Source organism: Asparagus officinalis, chromosome 3 (genome assembly GCF_001876935.1).
Source record: "Asparagus officinalis chromosome 3, Aspof.V1, whole genome shotgun sequence".
In the NCBI taxonomy this organism is placed as follows: Eukaryota; Viridiplantae; Streptophyta; class Magnoliopsida; order Asparagales; family Asparagaceae; genus Asparagus; species Asparagus officinalis.
In genome coordinates this window covers 13,714,729-13,741,722 of record NC_033796.1, presented here as the reverse complement: position 1 = coordinate 13,741,722, position 26,994 = coordinate 13,714,729, and the positions used below count along the sequence as shown (strand labels likewise).

Here is a 26,994-nt window from a genome sequence, read left to right as displayed (position 1 = left end):
TCTACAGCCAAAAGTAAATTTTCATTAAGGTCTGCTTTGTTTGAAGTATACAATGAACACCACCACCCATGGGTTTGAATGTAATACTGCCAAAATGATTGACTGATATAGATCAATTTATCAGCGCCTTCACCAGAAGCAGACATCATATACAACTGCCCCTCATAAAACCAAAAGGACCTACGTAAATACTACATCTTAATCACAGCAGGGACCAAAAAATAAAGCCTTGGAGCTGCATATTATATTTAATATACAATGATCATCCTAGCCCTTGCCAGGCCATCGTCTTTTAGATGAATTGTTCTTAGGAGTACCACCATTGCCAAAACCACCATTGCCGCTCGAAGCAGCAGCTGCTTTGGTTTTTGGACTTTCATTCCTAGGGTTTTGCTGCTGGAATCTCTTAGGTTGCGGGCCATTAGGAATTGGCCCTCTGCCCATGTGAGAATGGGAAGTGGTTGCCCGGTTGTTATCTGACATCAAAGATCTTAAGAAACCATTAGGTGGGATATATGCAGACCCTTTTCTTCCTGAAGAAGGTTTGTTTGTGTCAACTGGGTACAGCTTTGTTGCTTGGGGTTCCAGAGATTCATCGCCGGATGATACGCTGGACAATCCATTATATGAAAGCACGCAGGCAATAGCGTACATAGATGCTCCAAGTGCAGGGGGTAGAACTGCCTGTGGATTTTTCACCTGTAAAAGACAGTAATCTCAATAAGCAGGGGAATATAATTGATTGGCAAAGACTGGAATGTCAGTTTAAAAAAGTTGAAAAAAAATATGCAAAGATAAAAATCATATAGTCCACAACACTCAAGGGTCAAAGACCAAAGAAAATTACAATGTTTCCGTACATCTTGAAATTTTAAATTAAGAACACAGATTAATGTTTGTTGTCATGGCAGAGAAATGGAAATGAGCAATGTAAAAGCACAAACTATGTATTGAGAACCTTTGAACTACATGTCCAACATTTTTGGCACGCTGAAACAAACTCAAGGCCTCAAACAACTAAATTTGTGAAACAATACATTGTTGACAGCTAAAAATAGGACAAAATTTCAATTTCGACTTATTTAGAAAATTTATTGCAAAAATCAACCTGTTTTGAACTTAATTATCAAATTCGACCCAGTTTCAGCCACCTCGCTGAAACTGGGTTGAATTTGAAAAAAAAAACTTACGAAATAAAGTTTAAGCCCCCGCTAAACTTGGTTTAAACATTTTCACAATTTCACGAGACTTGAGGTCCTGTAAAATTTGTTTACCCGCTTCACGTGAAATTTGTTTACCCGCTTCACGTGAAATTTGTTGCTCTTTGGAAATTCCATCTGAAACATCACGGGACTTGAAGTCCCATGATGTTTTGTACATAACAAAACTTCACGGGACTACAAGTCCTGTATGTTTAACAACCCGCTTAAACTTCACAGGACTTGAAGTCCCGTGAAGTTTCGTAAGTTTTTTTTTTCAAATTCGACCCAATTTCAGTCAGGTAACAACCCGCTTAAACTTCACAGGACTTGAAGTCCCGTGAAGTTTCGTAAGCTTTTTTTTTCAAATTCGACCCAGTTTCAGCCAGGTGGCTGAAACTGTAACAACCCGCTTAAACTTCACAGGAGTTGAAGTCCCGTGAAGTTTCGTAAGCTTTTTTTTCAAATTCGACCCAGTTTCAGCCAGGTGGCTGAAACTGGATCGAATTTGATAATTAAATTCAAAACATGTCGATTTTTGCAATAAATTTTCTAAATAGGTCGAAATTGAAAATTTGTCCTAAAAAATATTACATCGGCCATGTACTAAACGGAGATTCTTTTCATCTTGAAACAGAATGCTAGAAGGCAATCCAATATTGTTCACGTTGTGGCCAAAAACAGCAATTACCATCACGGTGGAAAAAAGAACAATTATGATAACTAAATGATGAAATATTATTCATACAACAGTTTTTGACTCAAAATCATAGGTAATATAGATATCAAGCACAGAACAATTAATTACTATAAATATAGGATATAGTAGGAACCATGACTCAGTCATACAAGATGGTGGTGGTGTTAGTCTTGTTAGGTCTCATGTTTATGAGTCTACTCTCTAATCTTGTTTTGATGATTATAAACAATTCCTAACAACGTTTGTCAAGTGTTTATATTTGATTGTTAGGTAATCTACACAAATATCCAAGTCGAAGGTTGGATGGAATCGAGCATTCACGGTCATATCCATTAGAGGATGGAAGAAACTATCGGTATGAAACAATACAATTCAAGTCATATACAAGATCAAGCTTCATCCGCAAGCAAGTCAAGCTATATTGAAGACCTTCAAGCTTGGTTAAGTTAGTTTAGGTTTATACTTGTGTGTAGATACTTTAAGCTCAATCACATACACACATACAAGTATTGGTTTCATATATATATATATATACAAGTTTTGGTTTTTAGTTTTTTATGTTTATATAAATATGAATTTGTGAAAATGTTGAGTAATTGGTTTATAGACTTAACAACAATAGTTTAAATCTTTTATTAAGTCTATAAAATCATTTTATGCGGTTTTAAAATATTGTTTAAGTCAATATCTAAAACATGTGTTGTTTAGTTTTCATGTTTTGGACTTTTTTGCAAAATGAAGAGATTTCTCATTTGGGAGGTGCAATTCCAAAAATACTTTTTGTAACATGTTTATCATACAAGATGGTGGTGGTGTTAGTCTTGTTAGGTCTCATGTTTATGAGTCTACTCTCTAATCTTGTTTTGATGATTATAAACAATTCCTAACAACGTTTGTCAAGTGTTTATATTTGATTGTTAGGTAATCTACACAAATATCCAAGTCGAAGGTTGGATGGAATCGAGCATTCACGGTCATATCCATTAGAGGATGGAAGAAACTATCGGTATGAAACAATACAATTCAAGTCATATACAAGATCAAGCTTCATCCGCAAGCAAGTCAAGCTATATTGAAGACCTTCAAGCTTGGTTAAGTTAGTTTAGGTTTATACTTGTGTGTAGATACTTTAAGCTCAATCACATACACACATACAAGTATTGGTTTCATATATATATATATATACAAGTTTTGGTTTTTAGTTTTTTATGTTTATATAAATATGAATTTGTGAAAATGTTGAGTAATTGGTTTATAGACTTAACAACAATAGTTTAAATCTTTTATTAAGTCTATAAAATCATTTTATGCGGTTTTAAAATATTGTTTAAGTCAATATCTAAAACATGTGTTGTTTAGTTTTCATGTTTTGGACTTTTTTGCAAAATGAAGAGATTTCTCATTTGGGAGGTGCAATTCCAAAAATACTTTTTGTAACATGTTTATTATCATGTTTACAATCATTTCTCAAATTTCTATATTTTTTAGAATTTATTTGCTATTATTAAAAAAGGTTTTAAAGTTTAATTTTACTATTCATTTCAGGCTGATAACATGTTATCAGTCAACTGATGGAGTTGATCAGTCAACTGATGAACACGCCTGAAATTGTCAAAAGTTTCTGTTTTTACGACTTTGAACTATCAGTCGACCGATGAGTTTACCAGTCGATTGATGAGATCTTCAGTCGACAGTCGACCGATGAGTTGTGAGCTGCCTGTAACGGTCAGCTCATCAATTAACTGATATTGTTCATCAATCGACCGACGGCCTCTAACGGCTAGTTTTTCTAGATTTTCAGGTTTTTGTTTTTTTTTTTTTTTTTTTTGCTTTTTTCTTAATTTTCTCTTAATTTTGGGGCTTGTTCTATAATCCAGTATATACCCCATACCCTCTAACTTCTGTGAGTAATCAAGAGAATGTTTTAAACAAGTTTAAGAGAGTTTCCAAAGAGTTTAAAGTTTTGTTTAGTTTGTTTAAAGGTGTTTAGAGCCTTGTTCTAAGTTTGATTTTGTGAAGAGATTTACACAAGAGCTAAAGGAGATCATCCTTGTTGTTTGAGCTTCATCTCAATCTCTCTCTCTCTTGTCATTATAGAGAAGTTTCTTTAAACTCAAATTCTAGCTATTTATTATTTTGATTATAATTTCCAAATCAATTTCCATAAGCTAGATTTTACATTGAGTTTATATTAATTTTCTCTTTGTTACACACCCACTTGAGTTTTTAGTGTTTTCATATATAGTATATTTGGGTGTTGAGAGATTATAACATTGAGTTGGGCTTCATTGTGTTCTCATCTATTGTAGAGAACAAATTATTTGTATTTGAGCATTCATTGTGTAGATCACTTTGTACTACATGTGTACACGGAAAGAAGTGTGGTGAGAGACGAGATTGGTTCCAAGAGGAGTGACGTCGGTAGTTAAGCCTAGAGAGATGTCAGAAATCTGAACACATGAGGAATGACACAGACTAGAGATCAACACTTGAATGTGTAAAGTGTGATTGCTAGAGTGTGAGTTGTGAAAGTTTTCGGTGAGCTAGAAAACCGAGATTGTGTTGTTGTAAACGTTTTTCGGGTAAACGTCAAAAACCCGATTGTGTAGTGGATTCTCTCCGGGAGTGGGGAGCGAAGACGTAGGTCGAAAGGACCAAACTTCATGATCATTTCCTTGTGTTTACGTTTGTATTGGCGTATTTATTTGTGCTCATTGTTTATTCATTCTATATTGGCATTGCTCATGTTTATTTGCCCTTAGTTTACATATCATTGCATATAGTCTTTTGAATATCATACTTGCTAGGATATTATTGTTAATTAGTTAATCATATTAGATTAGCATTCACCCTATTCACCCCCCTCTAGGGTGCTTTCAATTGGTACCAGAGCTTAGTGCTCTTGATTAGAGGCTTAATCACCTAGAATCAAAGTTCCTTGTTCTCATATTTGTGCTAATCTAGTTTTGAGATTTTTTGTATTTTACTTGCACATATACATATATCTTGAATATGAATGGTGCATCTTATTTAGGCTATGATCCTAGTGTTGTTCCTAAATTCAATGTTTTTTCCTATGCTCAATGGTGTTTTAGATTTCAGCTATTTATTAGATCTATAAATATCGATTTGTAGAAAGTTATTGATATTGCTTTTGTTGTGCCCACTTTGAAGAAATTCAAGTGGAGTAAAAATGATAAGAAGATGTTTACTATGAACAAGCTTGTGTTAGAATTTAACTAAACGCATTTGGTTCATCTATGTCTAACAAGCTTGATTCTTTTGATAGCGCTTATACATTGTGAAAATTTTTAGAAGCGCATCAAGAAAACTTGGAGGAGATCCGACGAGCTTTAACGGTTTCCTCTTCAAGTTCTATTGGAACATCATCATCATGCACATGGCAACTAGACAATAGCCTTAGTGTGGTAAGCTATTCGAAATCCGATAATGAATTATCCATTAACTATGTTGCCTAGATACAGGTACGGGTGCGGGTACGGGACACAGCAAATTTGTAAAAAGTAGGGTGTGGGGACACGACTGTATATATATAAAATAATTAACTTTAGATCAATATTGAATTAAATACATATTACATTTGCAAATATACCCCAAAATATAACAAACATCCCTCAAAATATTACAATATATTATTTAAAGTTGCAAATATACCTCCAAAAGTTAGTTCTATATCCCAAAAACTTACAACTAACTAGCATATTCCAAAAGTTAAAATTATATTCCTTGCATAAGAAATAGAAAACTATTTTTATTTTAATTAAAAAATTTGAACTAATATTATTACTTATATAAACCCAAACTTAACCCTTCCCCATATAAAACCCAAACCCCCCTCCTATATAAAACCCAAACCAAAACCAAAACCCCTCCCCATATAAAAACAAACGGGCGATGAAAAAAAACCCAAACCCAAACCCCTCCCCATATAAATCCTCAACCTCGCCCCTCTAGGGTTTCCGCCTCCTCCCATTTCTTATTCGTCTTCGTCGCCTCCTCACATTTCTCCTCGCTAATCTCTAGGGTTTCCACCATCGTCGTCGTCGTCGTTGAGGAACAAGATTCGTCGTCGAGGAGATGTTTCGTCATTGAGGCTCCTGATTTCGTCGTCGAGGAGCAGGATTCGTCATCGAGGAGCAAAATTCATCGCTTCCGTTGAGGGGGTCGTCGCTTCAGTCGATGGGTTCGAAGGTGGTGAAGGCAGAATCGTTTTAGAGCACTAGGTATTTCAAGGTGGTGAAGACAAAATTTCAGGTTCGTTTTTTTTGTTCTCCCTCGCGAGTGAAGTAGCCGTGTCCCTGTCGTTTGAGTGCGGATCCGCACCCAATACGTACCCGACACGGGTACGGGACCAAAAACCTCGTGTCGGGGTAACATAGTCCGTTAATGAACTCGTTTGTGCATATGATAGATTAATGAATGTCTACACTAAGTTGCATAATAATTTTATAGATTGAAAAAGTAAGCATGTTAGCTTAAAATCTGATCATGAGAAGCTAGTGTCCAAATTTGATATCATTGCAAAAGAAAATATTATGCTTAAAGAAAATAATGATATGTTAAATTTGGAAAATAAAAAATTGATCTCATCTATTACTAGCTTGACTCATGAGAAAGATAATGTCATGTTAGAAGTAGAGGCTAGCAAAAATAATTTGAATACTTTTATAAATAAGTATGTTTGCTCAATTTCTATTATCAATGATGTTGTGTCTAATCAAATGATGAGTTTAATATTGTTAAAAATCGTATTTCATCTTTAGATTTAACTCTTAATACATGCATTGATAATCATAAGAAACTTATGAACAAATATGCTAAATCTAGTGCTACAACTTCTAAATCACCTACACACTATGCACACTTATATAGCAAAGTTTACAAATGATCAATTTACGATCGTAAAGGCCACATTGTTAAATTTTGCTATGATGCACAAAAATCCACTAAGACAAATGTTCCATGTGCATTTTCATAAGGCTTCTTCTTCATCACATACACATGCACATACATCAATTGCTCATCATAAACATGCCTATATGTACAAATATGATTTTATAGTAGATTTGGTCATTTGGCAAATTTTGTTTTGATTTAAAAAGAGTTTCTCATTTGCAAAATAAATTTAAAAGACAATCCTTATTTGCAAATAATTCCCGTGAACGCCCACTTGATCAACACAAATCATTTAACCATTTTCATTGCACCTATTGCAATCGGAAAGGTCATTCGTATAATTTTTTATTTGACTGTGCTAGTGCACTAAATACGCCCAAATGGGTTCATAACCCTGGGGCTTTTGAGATTAAATGATAGGGGTCATGTCCCTAAATCTTTCGGCACCAAGAATGTTTAGGTGCCAAAATCTCTTTTATTTTAAACCAAGCTTTTTAGTGTTTTTATTTTTTATTTCTTGGTTTTGAAAAACATGTTTTTAAAATTTTTGAAAATAAAACAAATTTTTAAGTCAATACTTTTGTTTTTCATTTTATTGGCTTTGATTTTGATGAGAGGTTTGTGTTTGAGCAACCCCCAAATTTATTGGTTATTTATTTTCATATCATGTTTACCGGGTGCTAAAAAATTTTATATGGGTTGAAACAAACTCAAGAGCTTGATATGGTTGTCCCTCTTGCCTTTTTATTCAAAAATTGATATTGATTTGTTTTTATGGAATTTTATTTGATTTATGATTTCATATGAGTGATTTGTTTTTCATTTGGATTCTCATGAGTGACATGATTGTCATGGTTCTCATGATTCATTTTCATTTGAAAATATTTTTTCATGATTCTCATGTTTTTCACTCTTGATTTCATAATTTTTTTTTATTAGGTTTTGTTTTTAAACCGTTGCTTTGAGACACCTCTTTCATAATGATATATCTTTATGTGTTCTCTTGGCCTTTTTGAATGTGAGTCTTTCATGTTTTTCTTACTCACATTTTAATGCCTTATATTTTATTTTATATATATGCATTAAGGCATTTTGATAGGGGAAGCTTTTTTCTATATTTGTTATATACTCACCATGCTTATTGGTAAGGTGAGCCTTCGCTCTCTTTCATTCTTGTTGTTTTTCCCCATTTTTGATGTTGCCAAAGGGAGAGAAACATTATGAGTGTAACTTTGGTTTTATGCATGATGTTTATGATTTACATTTTCTTTTAGTATCATGCATATTTTCTCTTTGTGTAGATTGTTTGTCATCATCAAAAAGGGGAAGATTGTTAGCCTTGTTAGATCTCTTGTTTATAAGCCTACTCCCTAATCTTATTTTGATGATTACAAACAATTCCTAACAACGTTTGTTAAGTGTTATATTTGATTGTTAGGTAATCTACACAAATATCCAAATCAGATGTTAGATGGAATCGAGCATTCACGATCATATCTATTGGAGGATGAAAGAAAATATTGGTATGAAGCAATACAATTCAAGTCAAGTTTTGGGTTTTGGTTTTTCATGTTTATATAAATATGAATTTGTGAAAATGTTGAGTAATTGGTTTATAGACTTAACAACAATAGTTTATATCTTTTATTAAGTCTATAAAATTATTTTATAAAGTTTTAAAATATTGTTTAAGTCAAAATGTCAAAAATATGTGTTGTTTAGTTTTCATGTTTTGGATCTTTTTGCAAAATGAAGAGATTTCTCATTTGGGAGGTGCAATTCCAAATAGACTTTTTGTAACATGTTTATTATCATGTTTACAATCATTCCCCAAAGTTTTATATATTTTAGAATTTATTTGCTATTTTTAAAAGGGTTTAAAGTTTAATTTTACTGTTCATTTCAGGTTGATAACATGTTATCGGTCGACTGATGGAGTTGATCAGTCGACTGATGAACTCGACTGGAATTATCAAAAGTTTCTGTTTTTGCAACCGATGAGTTTACCAGTCGACTGATGAGGTTTTTAGTCGACCGATGAGCTGTGGGCTGCCTGTAACGGTCAGCTCATCAGTCGACTTATATTGTTCATCAATCGACCGACGGCCTCTAACGACTAGTTTTTCCCAATGTTGAAAATAGCGTTAACGCATAGCGTAACGCTTACCTCCGGTTAGGTTACAATAGCGATAACGTATAGCGTAACGTAGGTTAAATAATTTATTATTATTTAAATAATTTATAGATATATAACATTCAAAATAAAAAAATATGAATAATCATTGCAATTTTTAATTTCACAAATCAATATATCATCACAATTTCACAACAAAATCAATCATGTTTGCCTTAACAATCAATCCAAAAGCATAAAATACTTCAAGTTCGAAACCAAATCATAGACATTTTAACAAAACAAGCATTTCTAAGTCATTAAGTTTTAATAAATCCTACAAAATGAGTCATCCTCCACTAAATCAATCCCTCATAGGCTCATACTACTAAAATACTAAGTCGTCCTCCTCATAGGCTCATAGGCTCATACTACTAAAATACTAAATCAATCCCTCATAGGCTCATTTTAATAAAGTTAAACAGTAGAATAGACAGCAACAAATAATTTAGGCCACCAAAATAAAGTTAAAGTGTTAATCAAACATCAGGTTCAAAGTTAAATAATTTTGGTTACTTTTCAAGAAACTTTTCGTCAGCCACATGTTATAAAGCTACCGTAGACTTTTAATTAAAGTGGGAGAAAAATTCAAAGTTAAAAACCAGAAATATCAAGAGATCAAAATCAAAAAATTCGTGAAGATTTAAAACTCACCGAAGACGCCCTAAGCTCGGCGAAGCCCCAAAATTCGACGACGACGAATGCCCTAACTCCTAAGCTCGACCGAAGACGACGAGGACGACAAAGTTCCAGTCGGGCGACGAAGACGAGGACGTTAACTCCTAAGCTCGACCGAAGACGACGAGGACGACAAAGTTCCAGTCGGGCGACGAAGACGAGGACGTAAAGGTGAAGACGAGGACCGGAGAAGAAGAAGATGACGAAGGCCCTAAGGTCGGCGGGAGACGACGACGAAGGTCCTAATCTCGGTGGGAGACGACGACGACGGAGACGAGGACGTGACGGTGAAGACGAGGACCTGAGACGACGAAGACGAGGACGTGACGGTGAAGACGAGGACCTGAGGCGACGACGAGGACTGAGGTTAGATTCTGAGCGACGGCTTCTCAATTTTTTTTAGGGTTTTGTTGAATTTCAAGTCAATCACAGCCATTGTTTTTTTTTTAATAAATCCTAGCCATTAATCAAATAATGCGGGTTAAGAAACGTTACGCAAAAACGCTACGTTACGTGCGTTACGGCCTAAATAGCGTGTGTTATTCTTCATCTACGCTATTTCAGAACGCTATGTAGCGTTATCCTCCCGCTACGTCACGCTAAACGCTATTTTGCGTTATATGGCGCGTTATTTTCAACATTGGTTTTTCCAGCTTTTTAGGTTTCCATTTTTTTTTGTCTTTCTTGATTTTCTCTTAATTTTGGGGTTGTTCTATGATCCTGTATATACTCTATACCCTCTAACTTCTGAGGGTAATCAAGAGAATGTTTTAAACAAGTTTAAGAGAGTTTCCAAAGAGTTTAAAGTTTTGTTTAGTTTGTTTAAAGGTGTTTAGAGCCTTGTTTTAAGTTTGATTTTGTGAAGAGATTTTCATAAGAGCTAGAGGAGATCATCCTTGTTGTTTGAACTTCATCTCAATCTCTCTCTCTTGTCATCATAGAGAAGTTTCCTTAAACTCAAATTCTAGCTATTTATTATTTTGATTATAATTTCCATAAGCTAGATTTTACATTGAGTTTATATTAATTTTCTCTTTGTTACACACTCACTTGAGTTTTTAGTGTTTTCATACATAGTATATTTGAGTGTTGAGAGATTGTAACATTGAGTTGGGCTTCATTGTGTTCTCATCTATTGTAGAGAACAAATTATTTGTATTTGAGCCTTTATTGTGTAGATCACTTTGTAATACATATGTACACCGAGAGAAATGTGGTGAGAGACGGGGTCGGTTCCAAGAAGAGTGGCGTCGGTAGTTAAGCCTAAAGAGATGTCGGAAATCCGAACACTTGAAGAAGGACACGGGCTAGAGACCAACACTTAGAAGGTGTAAAGTGTGATTGCTAGAGTGTGAGTTGTGAAATTTTTCGGTGAGCTAGAAAACCGAGATTGTGTTGTTGTAAACGTTTTTTGGGTAAGCGTCGAAAACCCGGTTGTGTAGTGGATTCTCCCCGGGAGTGGAGAGCGGAGACGTAGGTCGGAAGGACCGAACTCCGTGATCATTTCTTTGTGTTTGTGTTTGCATTGGCGTATTTATTTGTGCTCATTGTTTATTCATTCTATATTGACATTGCTCGTGTTTATTTGCCATTAGTTTACATATCATTGCATATAGTCTTTTGAATATCATACTTGCTAGGATATTATTGTTAATTAGTTTTAAATTGGTATTAAATCAGATTAGATTAGCATTCACCCTATTCACCCCCCTCTAGGGTGCTTTCAGTTGGATCTCATAACCTACAGTTAGATCATAGATTGGCTAGTGGAGATTTAGACTCCATGGAATTTGCCATCCATTAAAGTTAGACCTTCACAAACAAAATTTGTTTCATATGTAACCAACAACAATTATCATAAAGCCTAAAAGGACCAAGTGTGGAAGTTATAAAGATGAGTTCAGATTAATGTGCACTGCGGACAACACAATGGGTAGGAAATTCCACCCCCTCCCCCACCCCCCACACACACACACCCACTCACCCACAAATGTTGTCTCAAGAAAATGCAAAAAAGTGAATCAGATGGGGATATATTATCTCTCTACGATGCAAGTAATTAGCAAAAAAGTAATTCTTACTTTAAATAGCATTGCAGCAGAGAGACGCTCTCGTAAGCAGTAAATCTGAGCAACATCAAGGGCAGTTGACTCGAACTTAAGCCACCGATCAACTACAACTGAAACAGTGTTGTCAGGAGAAGACATAATCTCCCCTCCCTGCTCCCCAGAGTATGCATTATTTTCCATTTTGTCTTCCTCGTCACTAGAAGCTTCCAGATCTTCATCACTGTCTTCATCATTCACGGTGGCAGGGGCAACTGCCAACTCCATTGCGAGCAACAACAATGGATATGGCCCAACCAATGAGCAATTTCTGATGTACATCCCTCCATCTCCACGAGTCACCTCATCATAGATGATAAGCGGGTTGCCACCAGATTTATTGAAAGATAAACTGAAATTCGAGGAATGAGGGTGCAAGCGAACTTTAGCACCGCTAGCAGTCTCCACCACAGCCCTTTTATTCTGTTTGCAACGTGGGAGCAGTTTTCCAACCATTGGATAAGTACCAGCTGTGAGTACCGCCCGCATTATACCTGCATCCTGAGCATTCAAGCTACAACCGGAAGTGTCCTCTGGAATAAATCCAACCCTAACCAGTTCAGTGTGGAGCTGCTTACGCATGTGAAACAGCATGTCCATAGTGTTGGATGAAACAAAGTACCTAGTACAGAAATGAGACTCTTGGCCCCTATCTTTGGCTCGCTTCCAACACTCGAAAGCTGCAACAACTGCTAGCTGATCACTATAGCCGCCATATAAGGAAGCTAATTCAACTTTTGCAGCGGCAGCTTTCTTCTTCTCTTCTGGGGCCATGGGCAGAACAAATGGTTCCCTGTGATCAGCTGCACATGCTAGAGTTAATGCAGGTTCAAGACAGTTCATCAAGATTGAAAACAGAAGCATCTTGCTGGTCGATGGATGAACTGGAAGTGCACCCAGTTTCTCCCCAAGTTCTGTAAGTTTTTCATCTAGAGTTAAAGCACCAATGTCCTGAAGAACAATGATTCCATTCCGTACAGTTTCATAAACTGGAGGATCCAAAGTTTTCTGCAGAAAGTCTGCTATTTGACGTTGGGGGTCGAGCAACTTCACCTGCAAGAGGAAAGAGTTAGGCAAAACTGTTTAACGTAATAAAGATTTAGAAAGGAATCAAGTGAAAACATGCCTGCAAACAGAGTTCCTCAATAGGTATCCTCTTTATTTCAGGAACCTGGTAGTCTGGCAAAGATGCTGCTCGGCTTTTTGAATAGAGATGGTAACAAGTTCCTGGTTGACAACGGCCAGCACGGCCCTCACGCTGTCTTGCACTAGCCTTTGAAACCCAAGAGGAATGAAGAGTAGATACATTGCTATAAGGATCATAACTTTTCTCCTTCATCCTACCACTATCTATAACATACACAACGTCATCAATTGTAACAGCAGTCTCAGCAATGTTGGTCGAAAGGATAATTTTTCTAACACCAGAAGGTGGACGTTTGAAGACCTTCTTCTGCTCAGAAGATGGAATCATAGAATGGAGAGAAAATATAATAAACTTTGAGCTATCTGCAAAAAAAGGTGAACCAAGTAACCTCTCTCTTGTTTGATTTATATCGTCCCATCCAGAAAGAAACACTAAAATAGCCCCTTCCTTAGAGTCAGTACATATTCTCTTAACTATGCGTTCTATGAGTACAGTGTCAATAAGTTCCGGATTGATACTTGATAGGTATTCCTCAAGTAACTCCTCCTCTTCAGCTAATTTTGATGAGTCTTTCTCTAAATGCTTTTTTATTATATCATAAACCTGCTGTTGATTTTCTCTCTGAGCCCAATCCAATGCCGAGCTTCCATCTTTGGCAGTCAAAAAGCAGTCGGCACCGAAAGAAAGAAGCATACAAACTTCCCCTACCCGACCTTTTCCAGAAAACACCATCAATGGTGATATACCAGTTAATGAATGCTGGTAGTTGTACACTTTCAAGGTTTGCTTGGAGGATAATAATTCCAGCAAAGGGTCATATTCATCACTTGATAAGGCCAAGTCAATTGATTCATCGAGAGCAGCTCTGTAATCTTCCGTTAACGAAGTGACGTCCTCCATACTGCTTAAGTCAGCAAGATTCACATGGTTATCATCTGCTGATCTTAATATAGATAGCACATCCTCCAAGTAAAAAGATTTGACCTAAAGCAAAACAAGTCTACTGAGTTACCACAGACAAACATAAGTTTGTTCGAGCATAAATAAGTATTTCAGAAGAACGTTCCGGTTCTTACCGGATGGGTAAATCCTGGGACCTGAATAATAGGGCAGCCACCAAAGTACTGAGAGAACCGCTCAGCATCAATAGTAGCACTCATGAGAATCTGCCATAGTAAAGCAAAAGAGGAAGGAAGAAATTTTTAATAACTTCCACAATTTGTATGCAATGCTAGATATGACAACCAAAATTCCCATTAATTATCATTAACAAGACCAAAGGATCATGCTCACCAGGCGCACATGAGGACATACAGGCAGCAAATCCCTGCAGCCAATCACAGTTCATGAGGATTAAGAACTTGTTCCAAAACTAGTATCTTAATTGACATCTTCCTACATTTACAAAATTGTCAACACGGAAGTGTCAAGACAATCAGAGTCTATACCAGAAGAAACATTATATTCTTCTAGTGCATGCATTAAAAGAAAAAAAATTGCAACTGTCATTGGAAAGAAAGAGGTTTGATAGACCCGCAATTCTAGAAACTTGGATAAAAATCCCATGTGAATTATTTTCATTTCTGTCACTATAGGGGGAAAAGAAGCATGCAAGGACCTTAAACTACAAAAAAGGTGTCTTAGTAACACATGTTATTTTTTGCACCACCAATCCTCCATACAAGTATATGATGTTGTAGATTATTTTTCACTGCAAAACAAAAGACCATAAGAGACAAGTTGCATAGACTTAATCATCACAAAGGATGAATAAACAGATGATAATACATTAGGTTCTATTTTGTGGCATGAAAACCGTTATGTGAATGATGCAGACTGCTTCACAAATTGATGAAACAATAAAAGCAGACTGCTTCACAAATTGATGAAACAATAAAAGTTATGTACCTGAAAATTGCAAGCATGAAATCAGAAAATCTGTCCCTTTCATGAATTTCATCCTGTAAAAATAGTACATATTACCCTCAATTGAAAGATGTAAGCATGTAATTCAGTTAAAAGCAGCTGAAAGAAACATACAATTTTCTAGGGATATGGCTGCTTTTGTGTATCAGAAGGAAAAAGAATATACATGTCTCGCAAAAGTGCAATACCTACATTTGCATTCATTTAAAAGGAACCTATATTCCTAGACAAGAGATTTACCAACTGAATAATCCAGCAAACTTCTAACAGTGGAATAATATCTGCAAAAAGTTACCACAACTTGCAAGACAGTCGGTGCTTCCGTGCTTTTTAATGCAATTTTTTTGCCATTTTGGAAAAACTAATGAGCGAGTAACAAATAGAAAAAGTTGTACTCTCCTTAAAGCGCCGCTGAAGCTCAAAATTGAAAAACATGGGCTCCTGCAGCATTACAAACAACTTCCTGCTTCAAAGACCACATTGGAGTTTCGATCATAATCTAATTGTACATAATGCTAGATTATCTGTGAATACAAAAAGAGAGGATTTGGAAGCCCAACAAATCTTGGAAAGGAATATCTTAATCCTATCATCAATAATTCAGCTTTATTGGATAGAGTAGCAATTTATTTGGCCAGCCATCATCAAATAATAAGGAGAATGGCCAGCCATCACCAAAGAATAAGAAGAACAGCAGAGAACAAGAAATGACAACTAGGGTGAAACTTTTTTCCCTGGTGTATATCTCCGTGTTTTACAGGTGATGCAAGGAGGGGTTTGGGTGTGGATTGTGTGAAAAACCTTTCAGAATATATCCTTTTACTTAAAATATAACATAAATGCACTTGGGTGCTAACTACTCACATATGGAGTTAAGTTGTGATTGCTTCTTCAGAAAATCAGTTATACCATCTTTTATGCCGAATCTAAGTACTTTCCTCATTTGAATCTGTCACATTTCTTCAGATATGATCCTTCAACAAATTATGTGTAAGACCCCCATTTAGTCCCACGTCAGGAAATGAATGAAAAATTAAGTAGCTTAAATAGGTAAGTCCAAAACTCAAGTGTAACATCGGCTAATCGATTTTGGCAGTGGATAGAGCCAAATAACATGTTACACTCGGTATGTCCCACGGCTTGTACCGCGCCAATGGACCCGCAAGTCCGGGGCGTGACAAATGGTATCAAAGGAGACCTACTATACCAGGTGCCATCATCAAGGGTCAATGAGGTCAGCCAAGGTGACCATCAATGCTTTTGAATTGGGGATCACTTCCGTCAGAATTATATGGGCAATCACTGTAGCAGAATGTCCATCCTCGAAAGGAGAGGCCCAATAGGCAACCATGAGAGAGGGGGCATCAGACAGCTAGAAGGAAGCATCTTAGTTCCTGATCCTGATCTTCAGAACCAGGCAAGAGGTCCACAGCGGCAGTCTGCTAGCGAGCAATCCATAATGAAACAGGTCTCATATGAGAGGGTACGCAGTCAGGATAGCAGAATCAGGCGGAAGATAGGCTGTGCACATACATGGGTAGCCCCATGGGAGCAGGTTTTGAAAGAGAAAAACAGGCCGCATCAATGACATTCAATATCAAGCAAGCAGGGAAGATCAGCTCCGCTGGAACAGTCTCATCATCGATTTCGTTTTGACCACTTCGTTCTATTGGAGCATTTGGGGTGGGGAAGAAGGTTTTGATAAGAAGTTTTTTCTTCGTTGAGGGGAGTAGAGCAATTGTCACTTGTCAGCCGGAAGCATGGAGCTAAGTGCAATGTGAGGCTAAGTGTTATATTGCATGAGCACGGTGGGAGCCACCTCTAGAGCCCATAGGAGCCATCTCTAGAGTCCACACCACCTGGTGGGTGGTGTTAGGATGTGTTGATTGTCATGTCGTGATGAGGACGTCGCTCACGTAAGGTGGGGTGATTGTGAGACCCTCATTTACTCTCACATTGGGAAATGAGTGAATAATTAAGTAGCTTAAATAGGTAAGCTTAAAACTCAAGTGTAACACTGGCTAGTCGATTTTGGCTGTGGATTGAGTCAAACAATGCATTACACTCGGTGGGCCCCATGGCTTGCATCGCGCCAATGAGCCCGCAGGTCCTGGGCGTGACTATGAGGATTGCAACCAAGACTTTGAAACAGCACAACTTCACCAAATAAATGGGCAGAGAAGGTTACAGAACTAATTTCAATAATTTCAAATATTAAAACATATAACAGTGATATGGATTATTCCAACTGTCCAAGTCAGGTTAGTATAAAATGAAATCAGAAAGTGGCATGCAGGCTAAAAGACAACACATTCCACAAAGACAACACATACCACAATAACATGGGTTATTCCCTGAAGTCCATCCGTAAGCGGCTTGGTTGCAGTTTCTCCATTCGTTGCATTTGTGCCTCGGCTAATTAACAACCTCAAAAGGACCCCATTTGTGCAAAACATAATTGACGATTGTTTTCCTCCTTTAGACTCCAGACGTATCTGAAAATTAAAGAGAATAGGGTTACTATTGACATGCTAACTGCAAACCACTGGGAATAGCATGCTCAGATAAAAGATGCTAAACTCAGACATTATTCTGTTAGCCAACTCCCCTACAAAGCTTAGTTTCATGATATTTATTGTGAGGGTCCATTTCAATCGATCACTTCCATGTATTAAAATCGAGGAACACAATGTAATAATCACACTAATCTGCATGGCATATTTTCGAACAAAGATTGTCTTGTTTCGCAAGTGAAAAGCATAAGCATGATAACTCCATGTATCACATCTACTCCTCCATGCTTAAAAGGAGAATTCAAAGATTCATTGTTCATGCTACAGCAATACTACAGTAAATATTGTAGCATAAACCGTGGATCATGCACTCCAAGTTATTGTTCATGCTACAGTCATAATTCATAAATAGTGAATCAAATCTCCTCCATACTTGAATTTACTATTCATACTACAATAATTTATTGTATCATAAACAGTAAAACAAATCAAATGTATTAAACCTTGGATCCTTCTTTTAAGTATAGAGGAGTAGATATGATTTCTAATTTTAAGCATACAATAATTAAATCAAATGTATTAAAGCTTAGAGAGAGGCAAGCTCAAAATGCAGTGCTTAAAAATATAGGGGGGTGTGCTTTGCACGGGGTGCACACTAGTTCAGCTAAAATTGAGAAAGGTACTCAGTATAATCTAATTTTAACTTAATAACTTTGTCCTTCAAAATAATGTAGGGAACTGGGTTACTTCCATAATGAATAGGCAACAGTGGTTGCGGTGTATGGCATCAAGTATCAGTCATAAACAAATTCCAAGTTAAAAGTGTTAAGTATATGAAGAAAAAGTGTACCTTATATCCGACGGTATCACCAACATTTTCTCCTCTCTCGTAAGAGATTCGATCAGCCACTACAAACCCACAGCCCCAGCATAAGCATATATTTTGTTAAAACAAAAAACATAGTTAGATATATATATATATATATAAAGTACCTGAAATAGCAGATATACGTCTTGGTTGTGTGCACACAATTTTGCAAGTTTCACCCTTACCCCAGATATGATCCAAGATATACTGGGGGACCTGAAATATGCAGAGGATATAATAACGAGCATACAAAGGCAGCAGATACCTATGACCGACCATCCATGCAGTGGATATTTTTCAAAGCATTAAACCAACGTCAGAATGAAAACTGTTCAAGAACCAAATGATTTAGCCTAGTTTTCAGGAACTCCAAGAAACACCACTTGTTACAGTTACAACTTTCAAAGACAAGAAAAACATATTTCATAATATATCACATAATAAGACAATGGCTAGAAATCATGGTTCAACATCATTCTGGATCAGAATTGTGTGCAGAACATCAAGGCTTATAAAAAAACAAAAATAGTCATTTTACCACATACTTTTGAAATCGACTAAAAACTAATCCATCCATTCAGCACCATTGAAGTCAACCTTATGTACGCCCCCAAAATATGCACTTTAGGTTTAAATAAATAGAGATCAGTTGAGTTCTATGATGGTAATCAACTCGCTACGGCAATTCTCTTCCTTTATAATAGATTAGGGCACGTTGTGGAATAAAAGTGCGCCACACACGAAATTATTAGACATCAAAACTGCAGTTGCAGATTTCAGGAAATGCATTAATGTCATCTAACAACCGACCGTAATATGTACTAAACTGTCATACAGGTTCATACTGTTGAAGCATACTCAAGATTAACTGATTGCTAATATGCTTTCTTACTTGTCCAAGGCCACAAATAACTCGAAGCGTAATATATAAAATCAACTCAGAGAACACACAGGAAACCTGAGACATAAGTTGACCAAGAGCATTATTTCGAGCTTGAGGTCAAATTTAAGAATTTCGCAGTTGTCAGCAAAAATACAGAAACACGTGAAGCAAAAGAGCAACCATGGAAAAGCCAAGCAGTATATCAATAAAATCCCATGCAGGGCATGCTAAATGTATCGGAAAAGAGCTTAAAGAGCAAATAACCTGAGTAGTTTTGCCGCAACCAGTCTCCCCTGCTATTAGCACAACCTGGTTTGAAAGATACAACAAAAGATAAATTATACTCGAGTCTTTTAAGAAATTCAGATCTTTGTTCTTTCACAGAAGACTAATGCGTCCATGCATGTGTAACTTCTTTGTAGAGTTTTCACTAAGGTAACATGCATGTGTAACTTCATTACAGAGAAACATGATCAGTCAGTATACCACAGAGCCTCTCTTAATTACAATAATAGGTAAAATGATCAGGAGAGTATATCAAGATGAACTGAAATATCTAAAAGTCCATCGCAGAGAATCCATTAGATAACCAAAGGTCTACGCCATGAAAATGAAAACCTCAGTTTCTACAAATCCATACGCAATCTGCTCGGTGCAGGAGCATACATAAAGATATTTTATTGTTTTACTTGGCCTTGCAATTATAAGGTTTCCTTTTTTTGGTTAGTAAGTACGTCATTCTTCAATTATATTAAAGCATTCAATTTCGTAAAAGACTGCTGCAGTAAAACAGAATACTAGAATTCTGTCATTGAAAAACAACAGATAACTATCAGAGATCAAGTGGGAGCATAAAATACTACTGATCAGCAAACAGTAACCCAATAATCCTTAAAACATGAGAAATTTACCTTGATATCCATCATCTACTCATATTTTAAAAGGTATCTATAAAGTATTTCAACCAAATTGCTTACAGCATAGTAAATAATCTAAAATATTTGAAACTTTGCGGAACCATTTTAGATGCTTTTTACAGGCCCTTGCACTGTGATGTATATATGTACATGTAAGCGCTTTCTGAATCTGTCCAATGGATACCTCAATAAATCGCATACCAGCACATACATATGTAACACTTGGAAACTAAATACTTATGTACGCTTATTGTACCTCTATGATGTACCCAATAATGTACAAGGTACCCCATGATGAATTTTGATCATAAATTCTGTTTTAATATAGCAAGATACAGGTCCTGGCTACAATCTTGAGAAGGGTTATGGCATGTGACATGATCTATATGATTTAGGGCCATGTAACAAATAGCCTCTATATGATTTAGTATGCTAAATGACTTATCTTCTCAGTTCATGTTCAATTCAGATAGTATCGTTTCACTTGATACCCACATTATGACTAAATAAAAGCTCAAGATATGCAATATCTGGTTCCAAATATGATCTTCAGATACTTCTCTATCAATGTTACAAAAAGCAGGTGCTTAGCCCACCTAGGCTCCTACCTAGGTCTTCAGAGTGCCTAGGTAAGTGGGTATCACTTAGCAGATTGCACCGCTTAGGTCTTGGTCGTGATTACCTCAACTAATTCCTCCATGTCCTCTAAGCTCCTCTGAACTCCTCCGGCTTCCACCAACTACGCACACCTCATCCAACTTCTTCGACCTTCAGCAAAACCTCCTCCGCCACCTCTTAAAAAAACCCTCCTAGCCCACACCTAAGTGCTAGGTGCCAATTTAGCACCTAGCGACGCCTAACGCTTTTTATATAACATTGATTGTACTTAAAAAAATAAAATATATATGAAAACACCTAGGCCAGGCCTATGCTCCTGCCTAGACCACCTAGCGCTTTTTGTAACCTTGTTCTCTATACAGCAATTTTAAGAAATACATGTGAATTTATTATATCGAACACAGTGGTCCTATAGAAGTCATCTGAATAAAATAATTTCAACGATCTTAAGAGAGATAGTAGAAGTCATATCTGATTCAGATGGAGTTCGTTTCACTTCAACTGGTTACAGTGCAATCAGCCCTCTGCAAATAACTATACTCATAGACTCAATATGCTTGGAGTGCATTGTTGAAGCCTCGACGTGCCCCAAACAAATAGTGCACTTCGAGTGGAAAATCATTTATATCTAGAATTTGCTAATGTGCCATTATGCACACCATACAAACTGTAGTGTCACCAACACTCATTTTAAAGTTGAAATAATAAATACTTACTCGGCATAAAATGTATTTGCAACAATATCTTGGTGTTTCAACAACAGGTAACCATACACTTATACTAAAATATTGGTGCAGTGGGAATGGGTGGTGTCCCCACAACACTTAATCAAATATATTTTTAGGAAGGCCACAGTTGCAACAGCAAATTTAGCTTTATTTCAGTGTCATTAGAAGAAGACTATTAGAGCCCCACTTCTAAGTGCAAATTCCTCCTATGTGATGTGAACCAGTCAAATTATAGCAAACATGCAAGGGCACTTGCAATTGGATGGGCTGCAACTGGGCCCTTTTTGCAATTAACTAGTTAGAATTGCAGTTCTGGTAATATATGAAGTAGATTCATAATCCTAAAGGCTAAAACATCAGAGAACATCACAAACGCAAAAGAAGGAAAAAAACTTAAATGTCCTTAATAAACAAAAAAAATGACACGAAATAGGATGTGAAAGAGAAGTTGCAAAAGGCAGTAAAGAACCTGATGAGTTTCTAAATTCGCTGTGATGACATCCTTGAAGGATGCAATAGGAAGTTTACTTCGGTTTTCCGCAATCTGCTAGTCCATTTGTCCAGAAATAGTCAAATAACAGACCATGGAAGTAACTAACAATTTAGAAACAGACAAAGAGTTTAGGTTTCTGAAAAAGTTAAATAGCAAGAACCTTTCTTAAGTGGGGATCACCATTCATTCTTTTTGCGAGCAGCTCCACCTTCTTAGCAATTTCACCCTTGCGCATTTTGGGCCTGCAAAAGCTAGAATCTAGTTTCCGTACTCTACTAGCTGCCTCACTACGATTCTCCAGTGCACCTTCAGTCAATTCTCCGTCATCAGGAGGGTGACACGAGAAGAGATCTTGTAGCACATATTTTGCCTCTTCAGATAATGTCAGACAAGTAGCCATTTCTTCATCTTTATTTGCTTTCTGATTCTTCTTGGTCTTGTACGCAGAAAGGCAGCGTCGATCCCCATACCTATAAGATCGCAAGTAATTTATGCTAATACACTACGATGTAAAGGTTTAGAAGACTTATAAAAGTATGGCACAGTAACATTTGAAGTTTAAATCATAAATAGGTTATTACGAGTATAAAGTAGACAATACATACTCTTAGCACACCTGTATTTGTTTTCTTGTAGAAGATATTGACACAATTATGGATAATGTTCAAATATTGCTCTTAATGACATTGGTCTCAGGTCGTATCAGCAAGCTAAATGGATATGATTGAATAGTATGATTATAAAGAGTTAAAAGTTGTAAAGAAAAATGAGTTCAACCTGCAAGTTTAGTTCATTCTAAGTTCTAACAGAAATAGAAATATCTAATAGCACGTTATTTCATATGTGAACATCTGTTTACCATTCAGATTTCAGATGTATCAGAGAGTTTCACGCTCTCCTTACCAGTCTTCATGCTTTAAATAGATAAATAAAATAGAGAATTTGAAAGTGTGATAAAGGCTCAAATGTGTATGACTATACATCTGAATACGCTCACTAGCTCTCTCCTAGGAAGTTAGGCAATAACGTTGAGGTAATGAGCATATCTATAATGGTGTCCTTCACATTCCAGCTGCCTTCATTCACTTTTGATCAGCCTTCACTGTTGGTCAACATAAACCGCTTTGCTGCTTACAGGCACCATGCTAAATCTTTCTTTTAGAAAATAACAATGAGTGATATATGCAACTTACCCAGAACTTTTTGATAGCATTCCCATTTTACGGCACATTTGGTGAACAGCAGCACGTTCTTGTTTCGACATCCCAGGCTCAAATGTGTGGACTGAAATTTAGAGAATATAACTAAATAAATAAGTGTCATAAAAGCATGTGTTTAAAGACTTTAGCAATAGTTTGTATAGCTATTTGTCAAGAAACAGAATGCTATCTGCAAATGTAAATTTCACATGGTAAATTATGTATTGTCAAAATGAACTTGAGTAATCCCAGACTAACAACCTGATAAAAATCATCCCAATAAAACTTTATTCAACTCAGTGCAACAATGTAATGTTGATAAGGCTACAATGCTTAAATCTTAATGAGTGCACAGAGCTTTTTAAAAAAACTAAGCGAATAGATTCCCAAGATATAAAAGAAAAGATTATGGTAAATTAGACGAGAGCCTAATGGATAAAAAGTGTATTCAGCAACCATACTCAGATAACCTAATGTTATTTAGAGACCAAAGCTAAATTGTTGGGAGAAAAAGGAAACTTTTGCAATGGTCTGTTGGTCATAACGAGAGGTTATTTGAGTAATGTCCACTAGATTGGTTTTATTTATTTATTTATTTATTTATTGCTTCTTTTGTATGTTTATATCTTTTCACTCTTCAGTTTGACAAAACTATAATCTATGTACTCTTAGTAGTAAATAAAATAATTTTTAAATTCACACAAAAAAAACTATTTAATCAATTGAAAGAAATATATCTCAAACTAATTTCGATCCATTTTATAAGAAAGAAATTAGATGGAGATGCTTTGTGACATCCAATGATGCCAACTGGTTGGAACTCAAGAGTCCCAACTTACTTCTAGTTACTAAAATTAAATTAATGAATTACGGAAAAATATCTTTAATACAGAATATATCATAACTTTTATCATTTGAATTTTAACTCACAGGTACTAATTTATTATATAATTTTGCAATGTTGAAATAGATCCGACAAAAGAACATAAATAAGACAATTTCTATAGAACCTTTTTTTGTTTACCGACCGCCTGTTAGTTTAGATGTTTTCTTTTAAAAATAGTTTTTCCTATATCTACACATTTACATACGCATATAGTTTGATAATTAATAACCTTATTTATATTGCCCATCAGGCTATTCAAAAATTCTTTTAAAAAATTGCAATATACTATACTAAATATGTACAATACTTTAAAACCTATTGTTGCAAATAAAGAAGTACAATCTACTACAAACAACAAAGTCGTTATCCTAAATTTTTTGAGTCGGCTGCATGAATCGTATGTTTCCATTCATTTCCATTATAGTTCACCTCCTCCATTAAGTTAGATATTATCACATCTTTCTTAGTTTTTTTTAACCAAGTTCTTTTTCAGTCAAGCTATGGTCTTCTTTACCCCCATTAACTACAACCTTATCTCTCTCCTAAACCATTTAGTAGCTTCCATTGCACATGACTAACCATTTTAATTGATTCTCTCTCATTTTTTTCCTTGATAGAGTGACTCTAATATTCTAGAATGCATTCATTTCTTATCATATCTTTTAATATATATCCACAAGACATTGTACCAACTCTCCAGTGTTGTGATGTAATATTTTATGTTTTTATTGCCAGTTGAGGAATTTCCTTTTGGCAAAAGAGGCAGGAACTGATATCCTCCATGATAAATTGTGAACATATATGAAAGAAAAAGGTGGCAGTTTAAGCAATATGAATAAGGCTTCGCTATGTAAAGACTGGTGAACAGGCTATAAATTATCCAATGAGGTTTGGAGACATTGATGAATGTTATAACTTGAAAGAACACCATTACGAATTGAAAAATGTAGGCATGGAAGTAACACATCATTCTTGAAGAAGAATTGCCACATTGAATAACATATTGCTCAAAAACTCATATAAATGTTTAAGGGTATGGAAGATGCTTAATCTTTGGAAGAACTCAATTCAAAATTTCAAATGCTCCCATTTCTTTACAAGGTTGTCTAGGAGGATTAGTGAGCTTTGGGGATTTTACTTACAAATTCATTAACAGTAGGGCTAGTCAACGAAGAAATGGGGCATGTGGTTATGAATATAGGACAATAATGTGAGCCGGTCTATGGAACCTTTCTCTGGAGCAGTGGCGAAACCATTCAATCGCAAGGGGCACAACCCCCCAACCCCCACCCCAAAAAATTTACTTTTAATGATGTTAGACTGCTATTATATTGACTTTGTTAATATGCCCCCCTATTGTAGTTGTTACTTTGGCCCCCTACCAACCACCTAATTTGAAAGAAAACCTCACCCACCCAACTCAAATTATATTTAATAAACAAAAAATTAAAATCAAAAGTTTTAAGCTAGATAGAAAGAAAAAAAAGGAGACTTCCTCTTGGCTCTTGCTCTTGTTCTCCTCATAGATTTTAACCAAAACTACTCGTAACTCTTTCAATTCTTCTTTCCCCTTTCCATTTTCTCTTTTTGATAGTAATGCTTTATTTATTCTTGTTGTGATGTATATATTATTGTGATATATTATTGAAAAATTATCATTATTTGCTAATGACGGAGAATATTATTTAAACCAAAATCGTTATTCTGTGTTCATCATTGTTGATTCGTTATACTATTGTTCATTAATTACTATTTGATATAATCTTTTATTTTCTGATGTTTATATATATTATCCCAATCCTGGCTCTGCCACTGCTCCTGAGCAATCTCGTCCTCGCTATCTAATGCTTGCAAAATATGCACTTCCTTGAGGATGGAGAAAGTGTAGTTCTCAACTTTTTTCCACAAACTTTATATTTGAGGTCACAGAAACAATGAGCCATATGAAGAAACAGTGCCTTATTTCCTGAGTTACAACATAAAGACTCGCCAAAGCTGATTATCATCAAATTTCTAGGGCTGCTCAACTCAGAAAACATATGGGATGTAGGCCATTGGGGCTATGTTTTTGTGATTTTAATTTAATTTACAATAACTGATAGGGATCATTGGACACCTTTCAAAATGATGTAGTTCCCCAAATGAATACATTCCTTTAAGAATGATATACTTACGTTAAGAGCTGAACTGTAGCTGTTTAGTATCAACTCATTAATAACGCTGTGTAGATTAATTCCTTGTTCTAGAAATAAGTGTCAGAGTTCATTTTCTACATCTAAAAAGTCATGTTAAAGAAAAGCATGTAAAATGCATATGGTTATAAACATAAAATCGAAACCTATGCGTCCAGCACCAAGATCAACAAAGAATTTTAAGCAACCAGCAAATTTGGTTGTTCTCAAATACACCGGCAAGAAATGACCGTGTTAAATAGTAAAGTCAACTAGTTTCCTATAAGCAAACAATCCACAAGTTCAAGCTGTTCAAGAATCAACCCTACACTGTAACTTCCACCAAAATTCTTTCCATAGCAATCGGCGCCATTTCTCCAAATTTATATTCTTGATTAAGAACAAATCACAAACCCTAAGCCGAAATTGAAAAAAAATCGATCGGAACCATAACGCAGAGCAAGAAACAAGCATTCTTCCAACTAAAGTTCTATTACCAAACTTAGAATTACCTTGGGCATCAGAAGCACGAAACTCCTCGAGAATCTTGCCGATTCGAATACGGGTGGCCTCCGACACAGAGCCCTGCTGCTGGCCGCCGCCCCCTTTTGACTTCTTCGGCCCATTTCGCCCCATTTCCTCCACTGATTTCCTTTTTTTCCTCGCCACTGTTGCTAGGGTTTCTGAAACTCCTCTTCTCTCTTTTTTTTCCCCTCTTTTGGCGCTTAATTGATTTCGATGGCGTTTTGATTTCTTTTGCGGTCGGCGTTCTTCTTTGCCCTCGTTTGAGTTTTGGGAGTCGAAGGGGGATCGAAGCGCTCCTTGTTTAGTTTCTGGATTTTATAGGAGCGACCTAAAGAGGGGGAGAAATCG

The 26,994-nt window shown here is 36.0% G+C and overlaps 1 protein-coding gene across 1 annotated transcript; it reads right to left on the bottom strand.

The window, feature by feature from the left end:
* On the bottom strand, positions 1 to 26,994 carry LOC109833086 (DExH-box ATP-dependent RNA helicase DExH6). The gene is made up of 14 exons (XM_020400639.1): positions 26,634 to 26,994; positions 23,059 to 23,149; positions 22,026 to 22,335; positions 21,842 to 21,916; positions 19,374 to 19,418; positions 18,352 to 18,442; positions 18,209 to 18,267; positions 17,179 to 17,340; positions 14,828 to 14,880; positions 14,213 to 14,246; positions 13,996 to 14,085; positions 12,899 to 13,903; positions 11,749 to 12,825; positions 1 to 699 (listed from the first exon to the last, which is right to left on the bottom strand). The coding sequence occupies exons 1-14, from the start codon at positions 26,755 to 26,757 to the stop codon at positions 268 to 270; spliced, it is 3,648 nt and encodes a 1,215-aa protein (XP_020256228.1). The 5' UTR covers positions 26,758 to 26,994; the 3' UTR covers positions 1 to 267.

Bases quoted from the DNA above. Each gene is read 5' to 3' on its own strand.
- LOC109833086 (XM_020400639.1), bottom strand. From the start codon at position 26,757: ATGGGGCGAAATGGGCCGAAGAAGTCAAAAGGGGGCGGCGGCCAGCAG. The intron at 21,917-22,025 runs GTTCTTGCTATT...ATGGACTAGCAG, and splicing joins GTGATCCCCACTTAAGAAAG to ATTGCGGAAAACCGAAGTAA. The intron at 13,904-13,995 runs GTAAGAACCGGA...GTTTTGCTTTAG, and splicing joins TCCCAGGATTTACCCATCCG to GTCAAATCTTTTTACTTGGA.